The 15,801-nt window shown below is 45.8% G+C and overlaps 1 protein-coding gene across 2 annotated transcripts in view; it reads right to left on the bottom strand.

The window, feature by feature from the left end:
• SDK2 (sidekick cell adhesion molecule 2) overlaps nucleotides 1-15,801 on the bottom strand; it is a 404,613-nt gene that overhangs the window by 26,552 nt on the left and 362,260 nt on the right. For both annotated transcript variants that reach the window (XM_077328296.1, XM_077328297.1), the window contains 6 exons: nucleotides 13,398-13,468; nucleotides 12,601-12,736; nucleotides 11,810-11,866; nucleotides 10,595-10,696; nucleotides 10,264-10,379; nucleotides 7,092-7,278 (listed from right to left, as the gene is read on the bottom strand). In XM_077328296.1, the coding sequence (XP_077184411.1) occupies nucleotides 7,092-7,278; nucleotides 10,264-10,379; nucleotides 10,595-10,696; nucleotides 11,810-11,866; nucleotides 12,601-12,736; nucleotides 13,398-13,468 (669 nt within the window). The remainder of the gene's footprint in view (nucleotides 1-7,091; nucleotides 7,279-10,263; nucleotides 10,380-10,594; nucleotides 10,697-11,809; nucleotides 11,867-12,600; nucleotides 12,737-13,397; nucleotides 13,469-15,801) is intronic.

Raw genomic sequence — 15,801 nt, 5'->3', positions numbered from 1 at the left:
GTAAGGCCCCAGCGGTGGAGATTTTATGGCCGGGTGCCTGGACATGCTTGCTGCCCTTCTAACCTTTGCCCCATCCCCAGACATGTGAGGGTAGAGGCTAGGGCAGAGCCAACACTGATGTTATATAACACCAGGTTGATTAACAAGTCCTCCACCCTGCCAGGGACCTCCAACAAATTTGCACCCACAGAGCACAATGCCTTGCTGGAGGCATAAGGAAATAGGCAGTCCCGCAGATATGTGGGGCCCAGGCTGTGGATGGCCATAAAGGTTAACACAAAAATCTTGAACTGGATCTGGGCTGCAACCAGCAACCAACACAGCTGTCTCAGCACATGCTGGATATGGATCCTCCAAGGTGCACCAGTGAGGACCCTACCAGGTACATTTTGCACCAGCTGCAATTTCCGGGTCAGGAACAAGGGCAGGCCTGAATAGAGCAAATTACAGAAGTCCAATCTAGTGGGGACTGTTGCATGGATGACTGTGGCTAAGCAATTCAATCTTTGGGGCCTTTTCGATCCTGGCCCTGACCTGGTGGGATGAGCTCCTGGGAGAGCTGAGCGTCCTGATGAAACTCGGCCTGTTCTTCCATCAGGTATTTGGCTGAGGCTGGAGCAAGGAAGATCTGAGCCCTTCCAGGAGCCAGCCAATCCATTTGGCTGATCTGTGTTTCCCTCTGAGGAATTTTTTGAGAGCCTGTTGAGCTGCTTAAGGTGATTTAATGGGCTTTTAACTGTTTTAATGTGTTTTCATTGTGGGGATGAAAGTTACTTGCCACGAGCCACTGTCAGTGAGGGTGACGGGATAAAAATGGAAAAATAAATAAGTAAATAAAAACAACTCTCTTCTGGTGTACATATAAAGCACAGTATAATTTTCACACATGTAAGACAAAGACAAACAGATCCTTAAAAATAACAGAAGCAAAGCTGAATGCCAATCTCTCTTTTTCTAGGAACCTTTCATAGAATCATAGAGTTGGAAGGGGCCATACAGGCCATCTAGTCCAACCTCCTGCTCAACGCAGGATTAGCCCTAAGCATCCTAAAGCATCCAAGAAAAGTGTGTATCCAACCTTTGCTTGAAGACTTCCAGTGAGGGGGAGCTCACCACCTCCTTAGGCAGCCTATTCCACTGCTGAACTACTCTGACTGTGAAAAACTTTTTCCTGATAACTAGCCTATATCGTTGTACTTGAAGTTTAAACACATTACTGCGTGTCCTCTCCTCTGCAGCCAGCAGAAACAGCATCCTGCCCTCCTCCAAGTGACAACCTTTCAAATACTTAAAGAGGGCTATCATGTCCCCTCTCAACCTCCTTTTCTCCAGGCTGAACATTCCCAATTCCCTCAACCTATCTTCATAGGGCTTGGTCCCTTGGCCCCAGATCATCTTCGTCACTCTCCTCTATACCCTTTCAATTTTATCTACGTCCTTCTTGAAGTGAGGCCTCCAGAACTGCACACAGTACTCCAGGTGTGGTCTGACCAGTGCCGTATACAATGGGACTATGACATCTTGTGATTTTGATGTGATGCCTCTGTTGATACAGCCCAAAATGGCATTTGCCTTTTTTACCGCTGCATCACACTGCCTGCTCATGTTTAGTTTACAATCCACAAGTACCCCAAGGTCTCGTTCACACACAGTGCTACCTAGAAGCGTATCCCCCATCCAGTAGGCATGCTTTTCATTTTTCTGACCCAGATGCAGAACTTTACACTTATCTTTATTAAATTGCATCTTGTTCTCATTTGCCTTTGATTACTTTAAAACAGTACTCAAAATGGTAAAGAGTCCTGAGATTGAAAAATTCCAACATGTGGTCACTGAAAGAGAAGAAAACGGGCCTCCTTCGTGTTTTTATTGTTTGGTAAATCTATGCCGGTGGAGATGAGAGGCTGAGGCGATTCTTTTCTCCTTCCCTGACCTTATGCTCTGTTGCTAGTTTCCTTGGCAACCGGTGCCCTTCAAAGACGCTTCACATGTTTGCTTTGTCCTGAGAAACAGTTACCCCTTAGCAAGCCTGTGGAAATTTTGTGAAATTAACAAGAACCCTACTGTGGAGTCGGACTAAAGAGTAAGCCCAAACCAGATACCCAAAAAGTCAGGAAATGGTGAAGTGTTTTTTTTTTTAAATCACACTTTTAGGGACTTGTTGACTTTCTGAACCTTTGGATAATGCTATAATTATGCCCTCCAGCTTCTCTGTGCTGCTTGAAAGATAAACCTAAAGCCATGTCTTTCAGCCTCTGGGTCCGTCCCCCCGCCCCTGCCTTCCCCGCTTGATTGGAAGTTATAAAAGCTAACCTCATGGGCCTGTTGAGAAGGTGAACAAATTATAAAGCACTTTTCACGTTAACAGTTCTATATAACCACTAATGAAGTTTTGTTAACTGATCCAGAGAGCTCAAGGAAGTGAGCAAAGTCACTTCCTTTGCTGGAAGAAAAATAAAAGCTCCTACAGTTGCTGGCCAGACTGACTGTAAAGAACATGCGTTTCCAGACTGAAACAACCAGTTTTGATTTCTCCAACATTTCCTTGACTGCTCTGACAAGATGGCCTGCTTGTCCAACATTTTCTCTCATTCTCACTGAGAATAAGTTTTTCCTCAACTGAAAGCTGAATCTAGGGTTCTTTACCATGCAAAGCAGCCACAGAAACCTCAAATCAGAAAAAAGCCCTCTTCATAGGGTCATGTGCTTTCAAGTGCCTGTCATTGCTTGTCCCCCTCTTCTGCAAGTAGAAAGCAAACAGATAACTGACTTCCTAAAAAGGAATTAACTGTCATTGTTGACTACATCTCCTGGGCCCCCAGAACCCCTCCCCTCACACAGATGTGCCCTGGCAGCAAACAAAAGGCAACCAACTGACCAACCAATGGGATCCAGTTAACTGTTACTGTTGCTGTTTCACTTAAGAAAATATCGTTATTACCAAATGTTACTGTTACTATTATGGCCGTTGTTATCCTGCTGTTCTTATTGAGCCATGATTTTTGTGTTTTGTTTTCCAAGTTTTCTGTAAACCGCCCTGAGCCATGAGGGCAGGGCGGTATATATCTTTAAATAGGACAGGGTCCTATTAAATAAAAAAGTAAGGGCACCTGGGGAGGAGTTAGGGCGGGCTCTATCCAGGATAAAAACTCAGATGGCCCAATCAGGAGCCGCAAAGCGGCTCCTGATTGGGCCCTCTGAGTGTCCATCCAGGGCCAAGCAGCCAATGGGGAGGCGCACAAAGTGCCTTTCTATTGGCTCCTCACCAGGACAGACCAAAATTCCATTCACCCAGCCCAGTTTGGCTGCCAGTCTGCTCCTGACCACCAAAGGGAGAGGAGGTCAGCAGGGCTGCCAAGCGGGATGAGAACAGAGGCTTGGACAGGCTGCGCCAGCCCTTTTCGCCCCAAGGCTGTCCTAACTGCCATGCCCAACTGTAACTTTGCCTCAGAACCCTGACAGAGCTGGCAGGAGGCTGAAAAGTGCTCCCCCTCCCCCCCTTCAGGCCTGCTGCGAAGGAGCCTCTGACAGCCCCTGACTGAGGAGAGGGTGGTGTTTCCAAGAGCAACGCAGGGGAGACCGAAGGCCTTCCTTATGAGGGGGGGGGAGACTTTCCCCTTCTGCCAAACCGTTGCCTGACAGGGAGGCCACAGAAAAGCCCCTTCTCACTTAAAATACTGTTCTGGCCGGGGGTTAGACACAGCCAAGCCATGTGTCTTTCTTCTTTGCAACTCTCTGCAGATTTGAGGCCACTGCACAGCGTTATTCTGCAGAGGAAGCTGGCTCTTTTGTCTCCCGTTTTATCTGCACAACAACCCTGTGCATTAGGCCTCAAGTCTTTCAATTCAACAACAACCTGTGTGGGAAGCCTTAAATGTTTCTTCTCTACAACAGCCCTGTCCAAAGTAGCCCTTTCTGCCTGGGGAGCTGATCTTTATACTCTGCAGGTGAGCAGTAATTCCAGGAGCTCTCCAGGCCACACCTGTAGGTTGGCTACCCCTGGGTTGGAAATATTCCTGGAGGTTTGGAGGTGGGACTTCAAAATCGTACAATGCCTCAGAGTCCTGCCTTCAAATGAGCCATTTTTGCCTGCAGTTGGTAGGGAGTGGTGCAGGGGTGTCCCTCCTGGCCTATGGGCTATGGCCAGCCCTTATCAGCAACTGTTTGTATTCTGGGGCGCAGACAGGCAGACCAGCATCAGTCATGTGAGTCTGGAAAGTGCAGGAAGATCTAAATAAATATTTACAGCCTGAAACTAAATAGAGAACAAGTAAATGTCTGGAGACACATCGTAACTGAAATAGTAACTGGCAAATAACCTTGGCCTGGCAAATAAAAAAACAATATTAAAAACCTTACTAAGGTCAAGACTGCTGTGCACAGACAGTCTTCCTCTTAGGGTTGCCAGCTTCCCTGTGAGGCTCGCTACCCCACCTCCCTCATGGGGAGTCTGCTATGGGGAGAGAAGGAGAAGACGATTGGAAAATGCTTTGAGACACCTGAGGCCTGCTGGGTCACTGCTGCCCATTCCCAGTTCTCTCAGATCTCTCACAACCCTACATACCTCACAGGATGACTATTGTGGAGAGACAAATGGAAAAGGTGTTTGTAAACCGCTTTGAGACTCCTTTGGGTAGTAAGCAATAGGGTACAAAAATCCGTTCTTCTAAGGAGCAACCATGAAAGAAGCATGTGAGCACATAACATTTTACCAACAGTGAAAATATGGGAGACAGAAGGAACAGGGTGGACACCTGTGTACTGTGACTACCCTATGTGTATTAGGGCAGAGGGGCATTTTGGTGAATGTGGCCTAATTCACACAAGAAAAGAAATGACGCAGAACTGGGGAGAATTGGTTGCCATGTAATCTTCCCCTAAGAAGAGTCTCCAGTCTGATTTTCCCTTCACATATCTGAGGACATGGCTCTGGAAAGCTCATCTGTAGCCACTATGCCACAATTCCCAAAGGTCAGTCCTCTCCCACAATCAACGAACATTCCACACCACAGGTTCTTGACACCCATATCTCTACACCCATGGCCTCATTTGCCACCATGCCACCACAACCTCCCACACAACACACATGACAACCCCATGCCCTTACAGACTGGACAACTCCTCCCCTTCCTCTTCCCACTGCCAAGCTCTAGCGCCCGTTGTATTCTTGGAGACAACGGGCTTTGCCCCTAGTAAATATAATAAATAAGTAAATAAATGTGTCCATTATGAGGTGCACAGTTTTCCAAACAGGCTTATTAATTAAATACTTGCGTCAGGAAAAATTAAATGTGTATACGCTTCAGTCTTTCTCATGGAAAGTTCCGGAGGCCAGCGAACACAACACATTTATCATGTTATATCCGTAAATATCACAAGAAAACTAAACTATGTGTGAAATGCCTGTCGGATGCCAGCTAGCCTTGGGCTATCTCCATGGAAACAGGTTTATCAAGCTACAAATTTATCATCTGATGAACGACTGTGTCAGCCAATCATCTAAGTTAGCTGTACCTCTTGGGGGAAAGAACAACTCATTAGTCCTATAGGATTTCTAAGGCAAAAAACGTTGACGGTTGTACTGTGAGTGAGCACTACTGCAGTCCTTTTCATGCTCACCAATGGGCAACATCTTGAACTCTCTCAGTTTTTTTTTCTCACCAAAGCATCAAGAACAAACAGAAAGACCATTGTGTCAAGGCATTAGGCAGAATGCCTGTTTGTTTGGGGTTTTTTTCTTCTTCTCCTGAGTACATTCCGAATCATTGACTTGAATATGTTGGAGTTGCAATTTTAGAACTGAGCAGGGGGCCTGCCAAGAGGGGAAACTGAAGAAAATATCCTAACATGCTTCAAGTAAAACCATTGTTGTGATTCTTTTCATATGCCTTCATGCTGCGCCAAGAATAACCCCAAGGATCCATGGAGAGGGAAGCCAGTAAGACAGTCTTCTACTGACTCTGCTTCCTCTCTGCCCATGGGAGCTAAAGATGCAAGGCCAGCTCTTCATCAGAGCCTTTGGTTTAAATTGGGTTTCAGCAGACAACCCCACCAGCTGCAGCCATGGCCCATAAGCCTCTATTCATATCCTTTTTGATCTCTAAACGTGTAATTTGAGGATGTTGTGCAGTGCATAGTTGGAAGGAAGGGGAGGAGAGCAGGTGTTGCAAAGGAACAAAGCAAGTGCCTGTTGAAGAAAGAACAGAGAAGTCCATGCTGTGTTTCTGACTGCAGAGACACATGTGTCTTTTGTCAGGCATTACATGCAGCTTCAGGCCACTGGGTCAGTCACTGTGCATGACCGCTGGCTGGCAACTTCCTTGGTTAGCAACACAACCCCTAGCAGCTGAACTCAGCTCAGTGGTCAGGTTCAGGCTCAGCTGAATAGTAAGGGGCATGAAGCTGAAACACAAAAGGGCATGGGATTCTGGGGCAAGCTAGACAAGAAGTACACTGGGGTACACTGGGAAAATGAGAAATTAAGAGAGGGAAGAAGAGGACTGGTTGTGTTGATAGGCCAGGGAAAGACAAAGACTGCAGTTGGCAGGAGATGCTCTATAAACACCCCTGGCTTTATAGATTTCCCAGTTTTACACTGTTTTCCATGGTTCTGAATGGGAAAACTGGAATTCAGGGTGCATTCTATGAGCATATTATTTTGGAACTGGTTCATTCTCTCTCTCTCTCTCTCTCTCTCCTCTTAGATTTTTATACTGTACTCCCATACGGCTCAGAGTGGTTAACATATAACATTGTGGAGTAGTACATGGAATGACGTAATCATATAACATGGTCAGAAATAACATCAACAACAATAATCCAACAATAAGCTGTGTCCTTGCCTTTCCTGTCATGAAATGGTGACGCATGCTTTTTGAAGCAGAAATTGATTATTTTCACAATATTTTTGCTCTTTTTGTTGAAGTTGTGATAAAAGGCATGCTTCAAAGTAGCACAACAATAATTGGAAAACAGTAATCAAACTCATAATAGGCGTGATCCTCCATGACTTCACAGTTCCTCCTAATTGAATATCCTGAGCCCAACCCAGAAATCCAAGCAGCTAAGGCATCTCTTCCCATGTACTTCACCTGCTTGTTGGGTCCTGCCCTTGATGGGAGCACTGCGGGGCCCATCCCCCGCAGCATTGAAGGCTAGGATGCTGATCAAGTAGGCTGTGTAGCCTGTCAGATTCTTGAGTTTGACGCCATTCTCTGGCAGGAAGAGTGTTTTTACCCGTTCTGTTTCATTCTGCCGCAGAGCCTCCCAAAAATAGATCTGTGGGGTAGGGAAATGGGAAACGGTGAGGAAAAGGCAAAGAGGGGTATCATGACAGCACATCTCTCTCTTTCTCACTGGGTGCCTGTGATGATCTTTCCCTCCCAATTATGGAAGGGAGAGAGCACTGTATATATATGTGACAATTTCCTCAATACCCCAGTCTATATATATGGATGCTTCAACATCTTGGCTCACAGTGCTGCTGGTAACTCGTAAGCAGAGAGCAGTAATGGGAACAGTTATGATAGGCTATGAAGATGAAACTCAAATATTTTGGCCACCTCATGAGAAGGAAGGACTCCCTGGAGAAGAGCCTAATGCTGGGAGCGATCGAGGGCAAAAGAAGAAGGGGACGACAGAGAATGAGGTGGCTGGATGGAGTCACTGAAGCAGTAGGTGCAAACTTAAATGGACTCCGGGGAATGGTAGAGGACAGGAAGGCCTGGAGGATCATTGTCCATGGGGTCGCGATGGGTCAGACATGACTTCGCACATAAGAACAACAACAATGATAGGCTAATAAACTGCATCTGCCTGATCAACCGATTAAATATTTTATTTGCTCCATATCTGATTAATTGAACCATGGTTTAAAGTTAGCTAAATGGTGATAGTAGCATGACCCAAATAGAAGTACCCTGTTTTTGAAACCAAATAAAGTAGAACTTAATTGAGATATAATAAGCAATAACTATTTCTAATAGAATAATAGAATCTTAGAGTGGGAAGAGGTCATATAGGCTATCTAATCCAACCCCCTACTCCATGCAGGATCAGCCTAAAGCATCCAGGAGAAGTATCTGTACAGCCACTGCTGTTTGAAGACTGACAGTGAGGGGGAGCTCACCACCCACTTAGGCACAATTCCACTGCTGAACTACTCTGACTGTGAATCCCCCCCCAAAAAAATATCTACTTGGTATTATTCTACATGTAATTTAAACCTATTACTGAGGGCCCTATCCCCTGCTACCAACAGGAACCACTCCCTGACCTCTTCCAAGTGACAATCTTTCAGATACTTAAAGGGAGTCCTGCAGAGCTATTCTCAATGTTATTTAACATCTATATGTGCCCCTGTGCCCAGCTGATCTGTGATTTCGGGTTGGGTTGTCACCAGTATGTTGATGATACCCAACTACTGCTGTTGATGGATGGCCATCCATTAACACCCCCACACTCCTTGGCCAAGTGTCTAGAGGCCATGGTGGACGGGCTCAAGAGGTGTCTGAAGTTAAATCCAGAGTGCAATTCCTGACTCTTGATGAGGTCTGTAACACCCATGATCACCATCAGAAGCCTGGGTGTGATTCTGGATGACTCCCTGTCAATGGAGGCCCAGGTCAGAAAGGTAATCTGCCAGGCATCCTACCACCTTCATCAGGCATGATAACTTGTCCTGTATCTCTCAACATCCAACCTAGCTACCTTGATTCATGCAATAGTCACCTCCAGACTAGACTTCTGTGATTCAAGTTAAAATATTGCCCTGTCTACTTAAGAATCCCACCCACAAGATATCAATCTGCCTAATATAAATGAGTCCCCCCTGCCCCCCGATGCCTTTAGGACATGATATTTAAGAATATAATTTTAACTTGAATTTATATAATAACTGTTTTAATTAGGTAAAGTCTATGATTTTGTATATCTTTTGTTGTCACAAATGGGAAGTGTGGGTTATAAAGTTGTTGCTGTTGTTGTTTACATTCCTAAAGGATCTCAGATAAGCACCTCACAGATTTCTCTTGAAGGAACTTAATACGGGAAGGAAGTTCATTCCTCTGCAGGGGCAGGGGAGGATTAGGGTATCTTCACCCCTGACCTCAGCAATACAGCATTAGTCAGGCATTTTTGGCTCTTGGGAATGAATGAAGAATTGAGTGCCGAACAGTGTCTTTCTGAAGTCACTCTTGGGCACTATCCAAACTTAGACAGAGATGCTCAACCATTCCACCAAGCCATGAAGTCAAGGCGCCAGAAGATGGCAACAAGCAGGTTCCATGGCAACACTTCCTGGCACCCTTGTCGTTTCTTAGGAAACAGAAGAGTAACTTTCCAAAACTGCAGTTCTGCTGGCTTGCAGGGTCACTGATTGGGTGTCTCAAGCCAAACCAAAGAGTGGCTGAGTGGGGTTTGGCAAGGGACTACTTTCAGCTTCACTATGTCATCGCTGGGCCTGTTGCTAATTGCCACAACACAGAGGTAGACCAATGTTGCCTCTTGCAAGGGAGTATTCTACAGGAATGAAACACAGAAGCTGCCTTGAAGTCAAGCTGCATATCATATGGTTGAAAATGCGATTTGGCTCCTCAAGGACACATAAGCAAGGTATTGGAGCCCATCCCAGTTCCTTGGAGAGTGCTTAAAATACACATGGCTGGACAGATGCATGTGCCATGGACATGCATTACAGACAACCAGGCATTCATAAAATGCTTTGCATAACTCCCCAAAATGTAAGGTTTCAAAGTGCTAATACAAAGTGCTAAGCATCCTAAGCATAACTGCTCACACAAAATATCAAAATGCAGTCTGAAGCTCAGTGCTGTCACTTGCTGGCAGTGTGTGGAACTGCACCTTTTGGGAGGAGAAAGGGATTACTTCTTATTTGTTCACCTCACCAGTACATATACGGCAACTGCCGTAATTGCCGTTAGAAAGGGACCGAGACATAATCTATTCTGGCTTTAAAAGGGGCACTCTGGAATGTTGTAAGACCCCTGAAACCAGCCAGCCCACCACTGTACAGTTCTCCATTGCTGTTCCTAACAAGCTTGCATGCATAAATAGTAATACTTTTAAAAATATATTTAGAGATCTTGTATGAGATCTCTCCGGAACCTGCTATTGCAATGTGGTTCTGTGAGGGTGCCAGGAGATGCAGCAGCCCCCATTCTCAGCAGGGCAGAGGAGTTTGAGCCTTATGTCCAGAATCAGCCTCCATCCAGAGCCCCGATCATTCTCCTCACTGCCTGATACCTTATAGCCTTGGATGTCTCCGTTCTGGGCCTCAGGAGGTGGGGGATCCCATGCGATGTCAAGCTGGGTAGCAGTGGCACTTTGAATGACAACATTCTGTGGTGCAGCGGTGGGTACTAGAGGGGACAAATGGAACAGTAATGAGAACATCCAAGGAATTCTACTCTTGAAGGAGAGTGGAGATGCAAGAACTGGTCTGCTTTGAACCAACTGGCTGTCTCCGAACACTCCATGGACCTGCTCTGGGCTTGGGGAGTCTTTGGCTTTGAGAGCAGAAAGCCCCATAGAGACGTGGGAGAAAGGGATGCCTCAAAGGAGGCCTTTGACTTACCAGCCTCTCCAACAAAGACTTCCTGGGGCGAGCTGGTGGGCCCCTCACCCACAGCATTGTAGACGCTCATTCGGATCTCATAGCGATGGTGTTTGTTGAGATCTGCAGAGGCGGCGAGAGGCAGAGAGTGGAGCTAAAGGAAGTTCTCGTCTGCTCGCTAAACCTTACCCAGCTCCTGTTTTCTCATGCTGCACTATGTTTATGCCACTAGCCCCTTGCTTGAGGGGCAGAAAGGATGTGATTTGAAATAACCACACAGACCTCTTTACCCCTGGGCTGCAACCAAGAGCAGTGACATGCACATTCCAGGCCTCCCTCTTTTCATTCCCCTCCTTTCCCATCTATCCCTGCTTGATTCTCCCCTCTCTTCCCCTTCTTCTGCACAGCCCTTCAAAGATAGGAGATGATGCCAGGGTGGGGACAGAGCAACAGAAGGAAACTACTTTGTTGCATGGTAAGAACAGTGCACGTCAAAAGCCAACTTTGACATGCAGCTGCCAGGTGTCAGTTCTTTACAAAAGCAATTTCAAAACCCTCATGATTGGGAACGAAAGCTTATCAAGATGAAGGGAGTATTCAACTTAAGACTGAGTCAGATGAGGGCTTTTAGTATCCAGAGGGAGACTTTTCTCATCTTCTCCTTGTACTTAGTCCTTATTCTCTTGACTTTATCCCCCCCCCCCGCTATTGTTCTCTCATTGTCTCCTTTTGTAGTTACAATAACCTGAAAATTAGCCTGATATCATCAGATCTCATAACTAACCAGGATCAGCCCTGGTCAGTTACTTGGATAGGGAGATTTCTAGAGAATACTAGGGTTGTGACACCGAGGCAGGCAATGGCATCTTGTGCCTTGAAAATCCCATAGGGTTGCCATGAGTCAGCTGTGACTTGACAGGAACAAATAAATGAATGAATGAAAAAACACCATTATTTTTTTTTACTACAACCTGATTCTGTTATATTCACTGATATAGAACTGTATAAATTTTGCATCCCAAAAAATTCTTGCAGAATCTGCCAATGTTGGTATTTTTCACTGGCAGCAGAAGCCAATGTCCTTTTACATGGGAGCTGTCACAGTCTTGGGAAGCTGAGAGTCTAATCCAGGAAGGAGTTGTTCCCCAACTGCAGCTATGTGACTAGATTCGAAGAGAGACCAGCAACACAAGCAGACAGACAAATGTCCAGAGAAGAGACCAAGCACCCACTTACTGTCCAGTTCGTACTGCGTGAGGGAGGCCTCAGTCAGGTTCCGCATGGCGTACATTGCTGTGGGATGGCAGGTGGTCAGAAGGGAAAAGCAGTCAGTGCAGGTTAGCCACATGTAAAGAAACATTTCGACAATGCAAGCAGGACTAAGAGATGTCATCAGGGAGGAGCAAAACAATTAGGAGAGGAACTCACAGCCACGGCAAAAGAACACTGAGGAGTCTCCAAGGAAGTACTGGGAAAGGAAACAAATACCGAGGGGAGAAGTAAAATCCAGAGCTACAACACAAGACAAACACAGCTACCCAGAATCAACAGTGGGCGTCACATGTCATGACCTGGACTCCACCTTCACAGTGTTCAACGGTCCTTAAGGCACTAGCCCTTGCAGTTCAAAAGGAAAGGAAGCCCTCCCCGATCTTCAGAAAATAAAACTGATAGGATGGGACCCTTGCCTACTGCCTACCAGGATCCACACTTCCCGTGACAATTTATCCAAGTATTTGCTGCAGCAGTACTTTTGTTACTGCAGAATAGCTTGTGAATATTTGCAGTACCAGTTTATTAGTACTGGACACTTTGCTACTGTATGAATTTCTGGGAGCTCTTGGTGCAGATGTGTAAGCAATTATCAGGGCTTGTTAATGGAGGTTTGTTGCTCAGGATTGAAGGCCGTGATGGACTGTTGCTGTAGAATTCCCTGAGAACACACCGGAATCTTACCGGGAGGCTGCTGGGTACTGATTCTCTTTGCCCCCCTTCCCCAGTTTCTGCACCCCTTGCTACACACTCACAGGTCAGTTCTGTCCATTTTGCGCTGGGATTGCCAATGCTGCGTGCGGTGAAGCCCCGCACCCCTTCATAGGTCAGCTCCCGATAGCGGATGCGGAAACCTAGCAAGATGCCATTAATTTTGTCTTCTGATGGAGCCTAGGCAAAGGGAATCAGATAAGCAATGAGGGCCTCATATGTGAAACGCCCTTTCCTCTTTAGAGCACAACCAGCACATGCCGCTGTCTTTTGTCAAACCCTCATTAAGCCAGAAGGCTTACTCCTGCCTTCTAACACTTTCTGAATCCCACTTTCATGGCCCATTCAAGAAATGGAAGTGAGGACCCCCCCCCCCCCCCACACACACACTTTGCTATGATTTGATACGATCTCTTTAGAAACTTGCTGCAGTCAAAGCATCCTTAGCACATGGTGTGGATGGGAAGAAACACTTTTCCCCCCCAACTCCTGTCCCCATCAGCACCCTTCTCTTAGTACACTGTTGCAACGAATCATTGAAAATTAATCGTGATCTTGCTATTTTCAGGTTTTAGACACCCTGAAAACTCCCTCTGGAGACTGGGTGGGGGGTTGTGGCCACTGAGAGCTAACACAAGGAACATGAGGGGGAAATTTCTGGGTGGATACTTGGTTGCTACTGCAATTGCCTCAGCATTAGCAGCAGCAGCAAAAGAAGCTACCAGAGAAATCATGGGGGCTCATCCTTGGTTAAAGTTTCATTGCCTTTTTTCAAAACTAACCAAAATGCCAATGGGGGGAGGGGGGTTGTCTAAGAGAAATAAAGAGAGTATTAGCCTACCTGCCAACGGATCAGCACTGATGTGGTGGTATGTGGTGTCACAGACAAGATGGTGGGAGCTTCCTCTGGGGCTGCAGTGAGGGGTGGGAGAAAGATTAGTAAAACTCAGGAAGATCCAGACCACTGTACCTATGTGACACTGGTGGCAACAGCAGGCTATGGAGACTTCTACAGCTTCAAATGGCCACTGAGTGTTTCACACTCAGTGTGAAAGAAAACTTATTACCATTTTGCAGTTTATAGGAAGTTGTGGATTACCTTGATCACTGTCTCTATTACTCCCATTTCTGTTTCCTGTTTTTGTCTTCCATTTCTCTTATTAACCTTTAATTTCCTTATAGATTCACCTTCTATTGTCTTCTGTTCTGCCTGTGTATCGTTTGTGGTTCCCGCAGTATTTCCTCTTGGCTGCCCTTTCAACTTGCATCACATATTCCATAGCAGCTGGGACTTGATCTTTTAAAATCATCACTCCTATTTTACAGAATAGCTTGCCGGAACACTTTGATACCAGGGTTACCCATAGCTTATAAGGCTTTATTCTTTCAGGACCCCTTTGCTGGGAATGAGTGTTGTGGTCTGTGTTCCTTTGTCAGGCTGCATTCCATTGGCCTTTTAAATTGTACATTGGGAAGAAGTGCTTACATTGTTCTTATAGAGACTTTTTTATTCCTATCCTAGGATTTTTGGAGAGGCTGATATAACCTACATTTCATCTCATGTGGAACATAATGAACCCACAAGATGAACCCACAAGAGGTTCAGCCATATTGGACTTAATATTGACCAACAGGCAAGAGTTGGTGGATGAGGTGAAGGAGGTGGGGACCCTAGGGGGAAGTGACCATGTCCTCATAGAATTCCTTTTGAGATGGGGAGCCAAGGAAGCTTGTAGCCAGACGCGGATGTTGGATTTTCGTAGGGCAAACTTTAATAAACTCAGAGACATGATGAGTGTCATACCATGGACGAGAATGCTGGAAGGGAAGGGAGCATGTGAAGGATGGGCGCTACTCAAACAAGAGCTATTGCATGCTCAATCAATGACTATTCCAGAAATACGAAAACACTGCAGGAGCTCTAAGAAGCCTATTTGGATGAACAGAGAACTTCAAGAGGAACTAAGAAAGAAAAGGAAAATGTTCAGGAAATGGAGGGAAGGACAGAGCTCTAAAGAAGAGTACCTACAGGTTACTAGGCACTGTAGATCAATCATCAGAAAGGCCAAAGCTGAGAGTGAGCTAAGATTGGCCAGGGAAGCCCATTGTAACAAGAAAAGATTTTTCAGTTATGTGAGGAGCAAACGTAAAGTCAAGGAGGCAATAGGCCCACTGTTGGGTGCAGATGGACAAACTCTAACGAAAGATGCGGAGAAAGCAGAAAGGCTTAGTGCCTATTTTACATCAGTTTTTCCCCACAGGTCAAAGTGTTTAGGCACATCTAGAGATGGCTGTAGCCAAAGGATAGTGTCTGGGTGGCAGGTTAACATGGATAGAGAGGTTGTCGAGAGGCATTTAGCTGCACTGGATGAGTTCAAATCCCCTGGTCCAGATGAAATGCACCCGAGAGAACTCAAAGAACTTTCCAGAGAACTTGCACAGCCCTTGTCCATCATCTTCGGAACCTCTTTAAGGACTGGAGATGTCCCGGAGGACTGGAAAAGAGCAAACGTTATTCTGATCTTCAAAAAAGGGAGGAAGGATGACCCAGGAAACTACAGACCAGTGAGTCTGACCTCTGTTGTGGGGAAGATAATGGAGCAGATATTAAAGGGAGCGATCTGCAAACATCTGGAGGACAATTTGGTGATCCAAGAAAGTCAGCATGGATTTGTCTCCAACAGGTCCTGCCAGACCAACCTAGTTTATTTTTTTGACCAAGTAACAGGTTTGCTGGATCGTGGAAATTCGGTTGATGTCATTTACTTGGATTTTAGTAAAGCTTTTGACAAGGTTCTCCATGATGTTCTGATGGATAAGCTGAAGGACTGCAATCTGGATTTTCAGATAGTTAGGTGAATAGGGAATTGGTTAGAGAACCGCACTCAAAGAGTTGTTGTCAATGGTGTTTCATCAGACTGGAGAGAGGTGAGTAGCGGGGTACCTCAGGGCTCGGTGCTCGGCCCGGTACTTTTTAACATATTTATTAATGATCTAGATGAGGGGGTGGAGGGACTACTCATCAAGTTTGCAGATGACACCAAATTGGGAGGACTGGCAAATACTCCGGAAGAGACAGAGTTCAACGAGATCTGAACACAATGGAAAAATGGGCAAATGAGAACAAGATGCAATTTAATAAAGATAAGTGTAAAGTTCTGCATCTGGGTCAGAAAAATGAAAAGCATGCCTACTGGATGGGGGATACGCTTCTAGGTAGCACTGTGTGTGAACGAGACCTTGGG

Source organism: Paroedura picta, chromosome 3 (assembly GCF_049243985.1).
Source record: "Paroedura picta isolate Pp20150507F chromosome 3, Ppicta_v3.0, whole genome shotgun sequence".
In the NCBI taxonomy this organism is placed as follows: domain Eukaryota; kingdom Metazoa; phylum Chordata; class Lepidosauria; order Squamata; family Gekkonidae; genus Paroedura; species Paroedura picta.
Note: the sequence above shows the minus strand (reverse complement) of the source record. Positions and strands in the feature narration are given on the sequence as shown.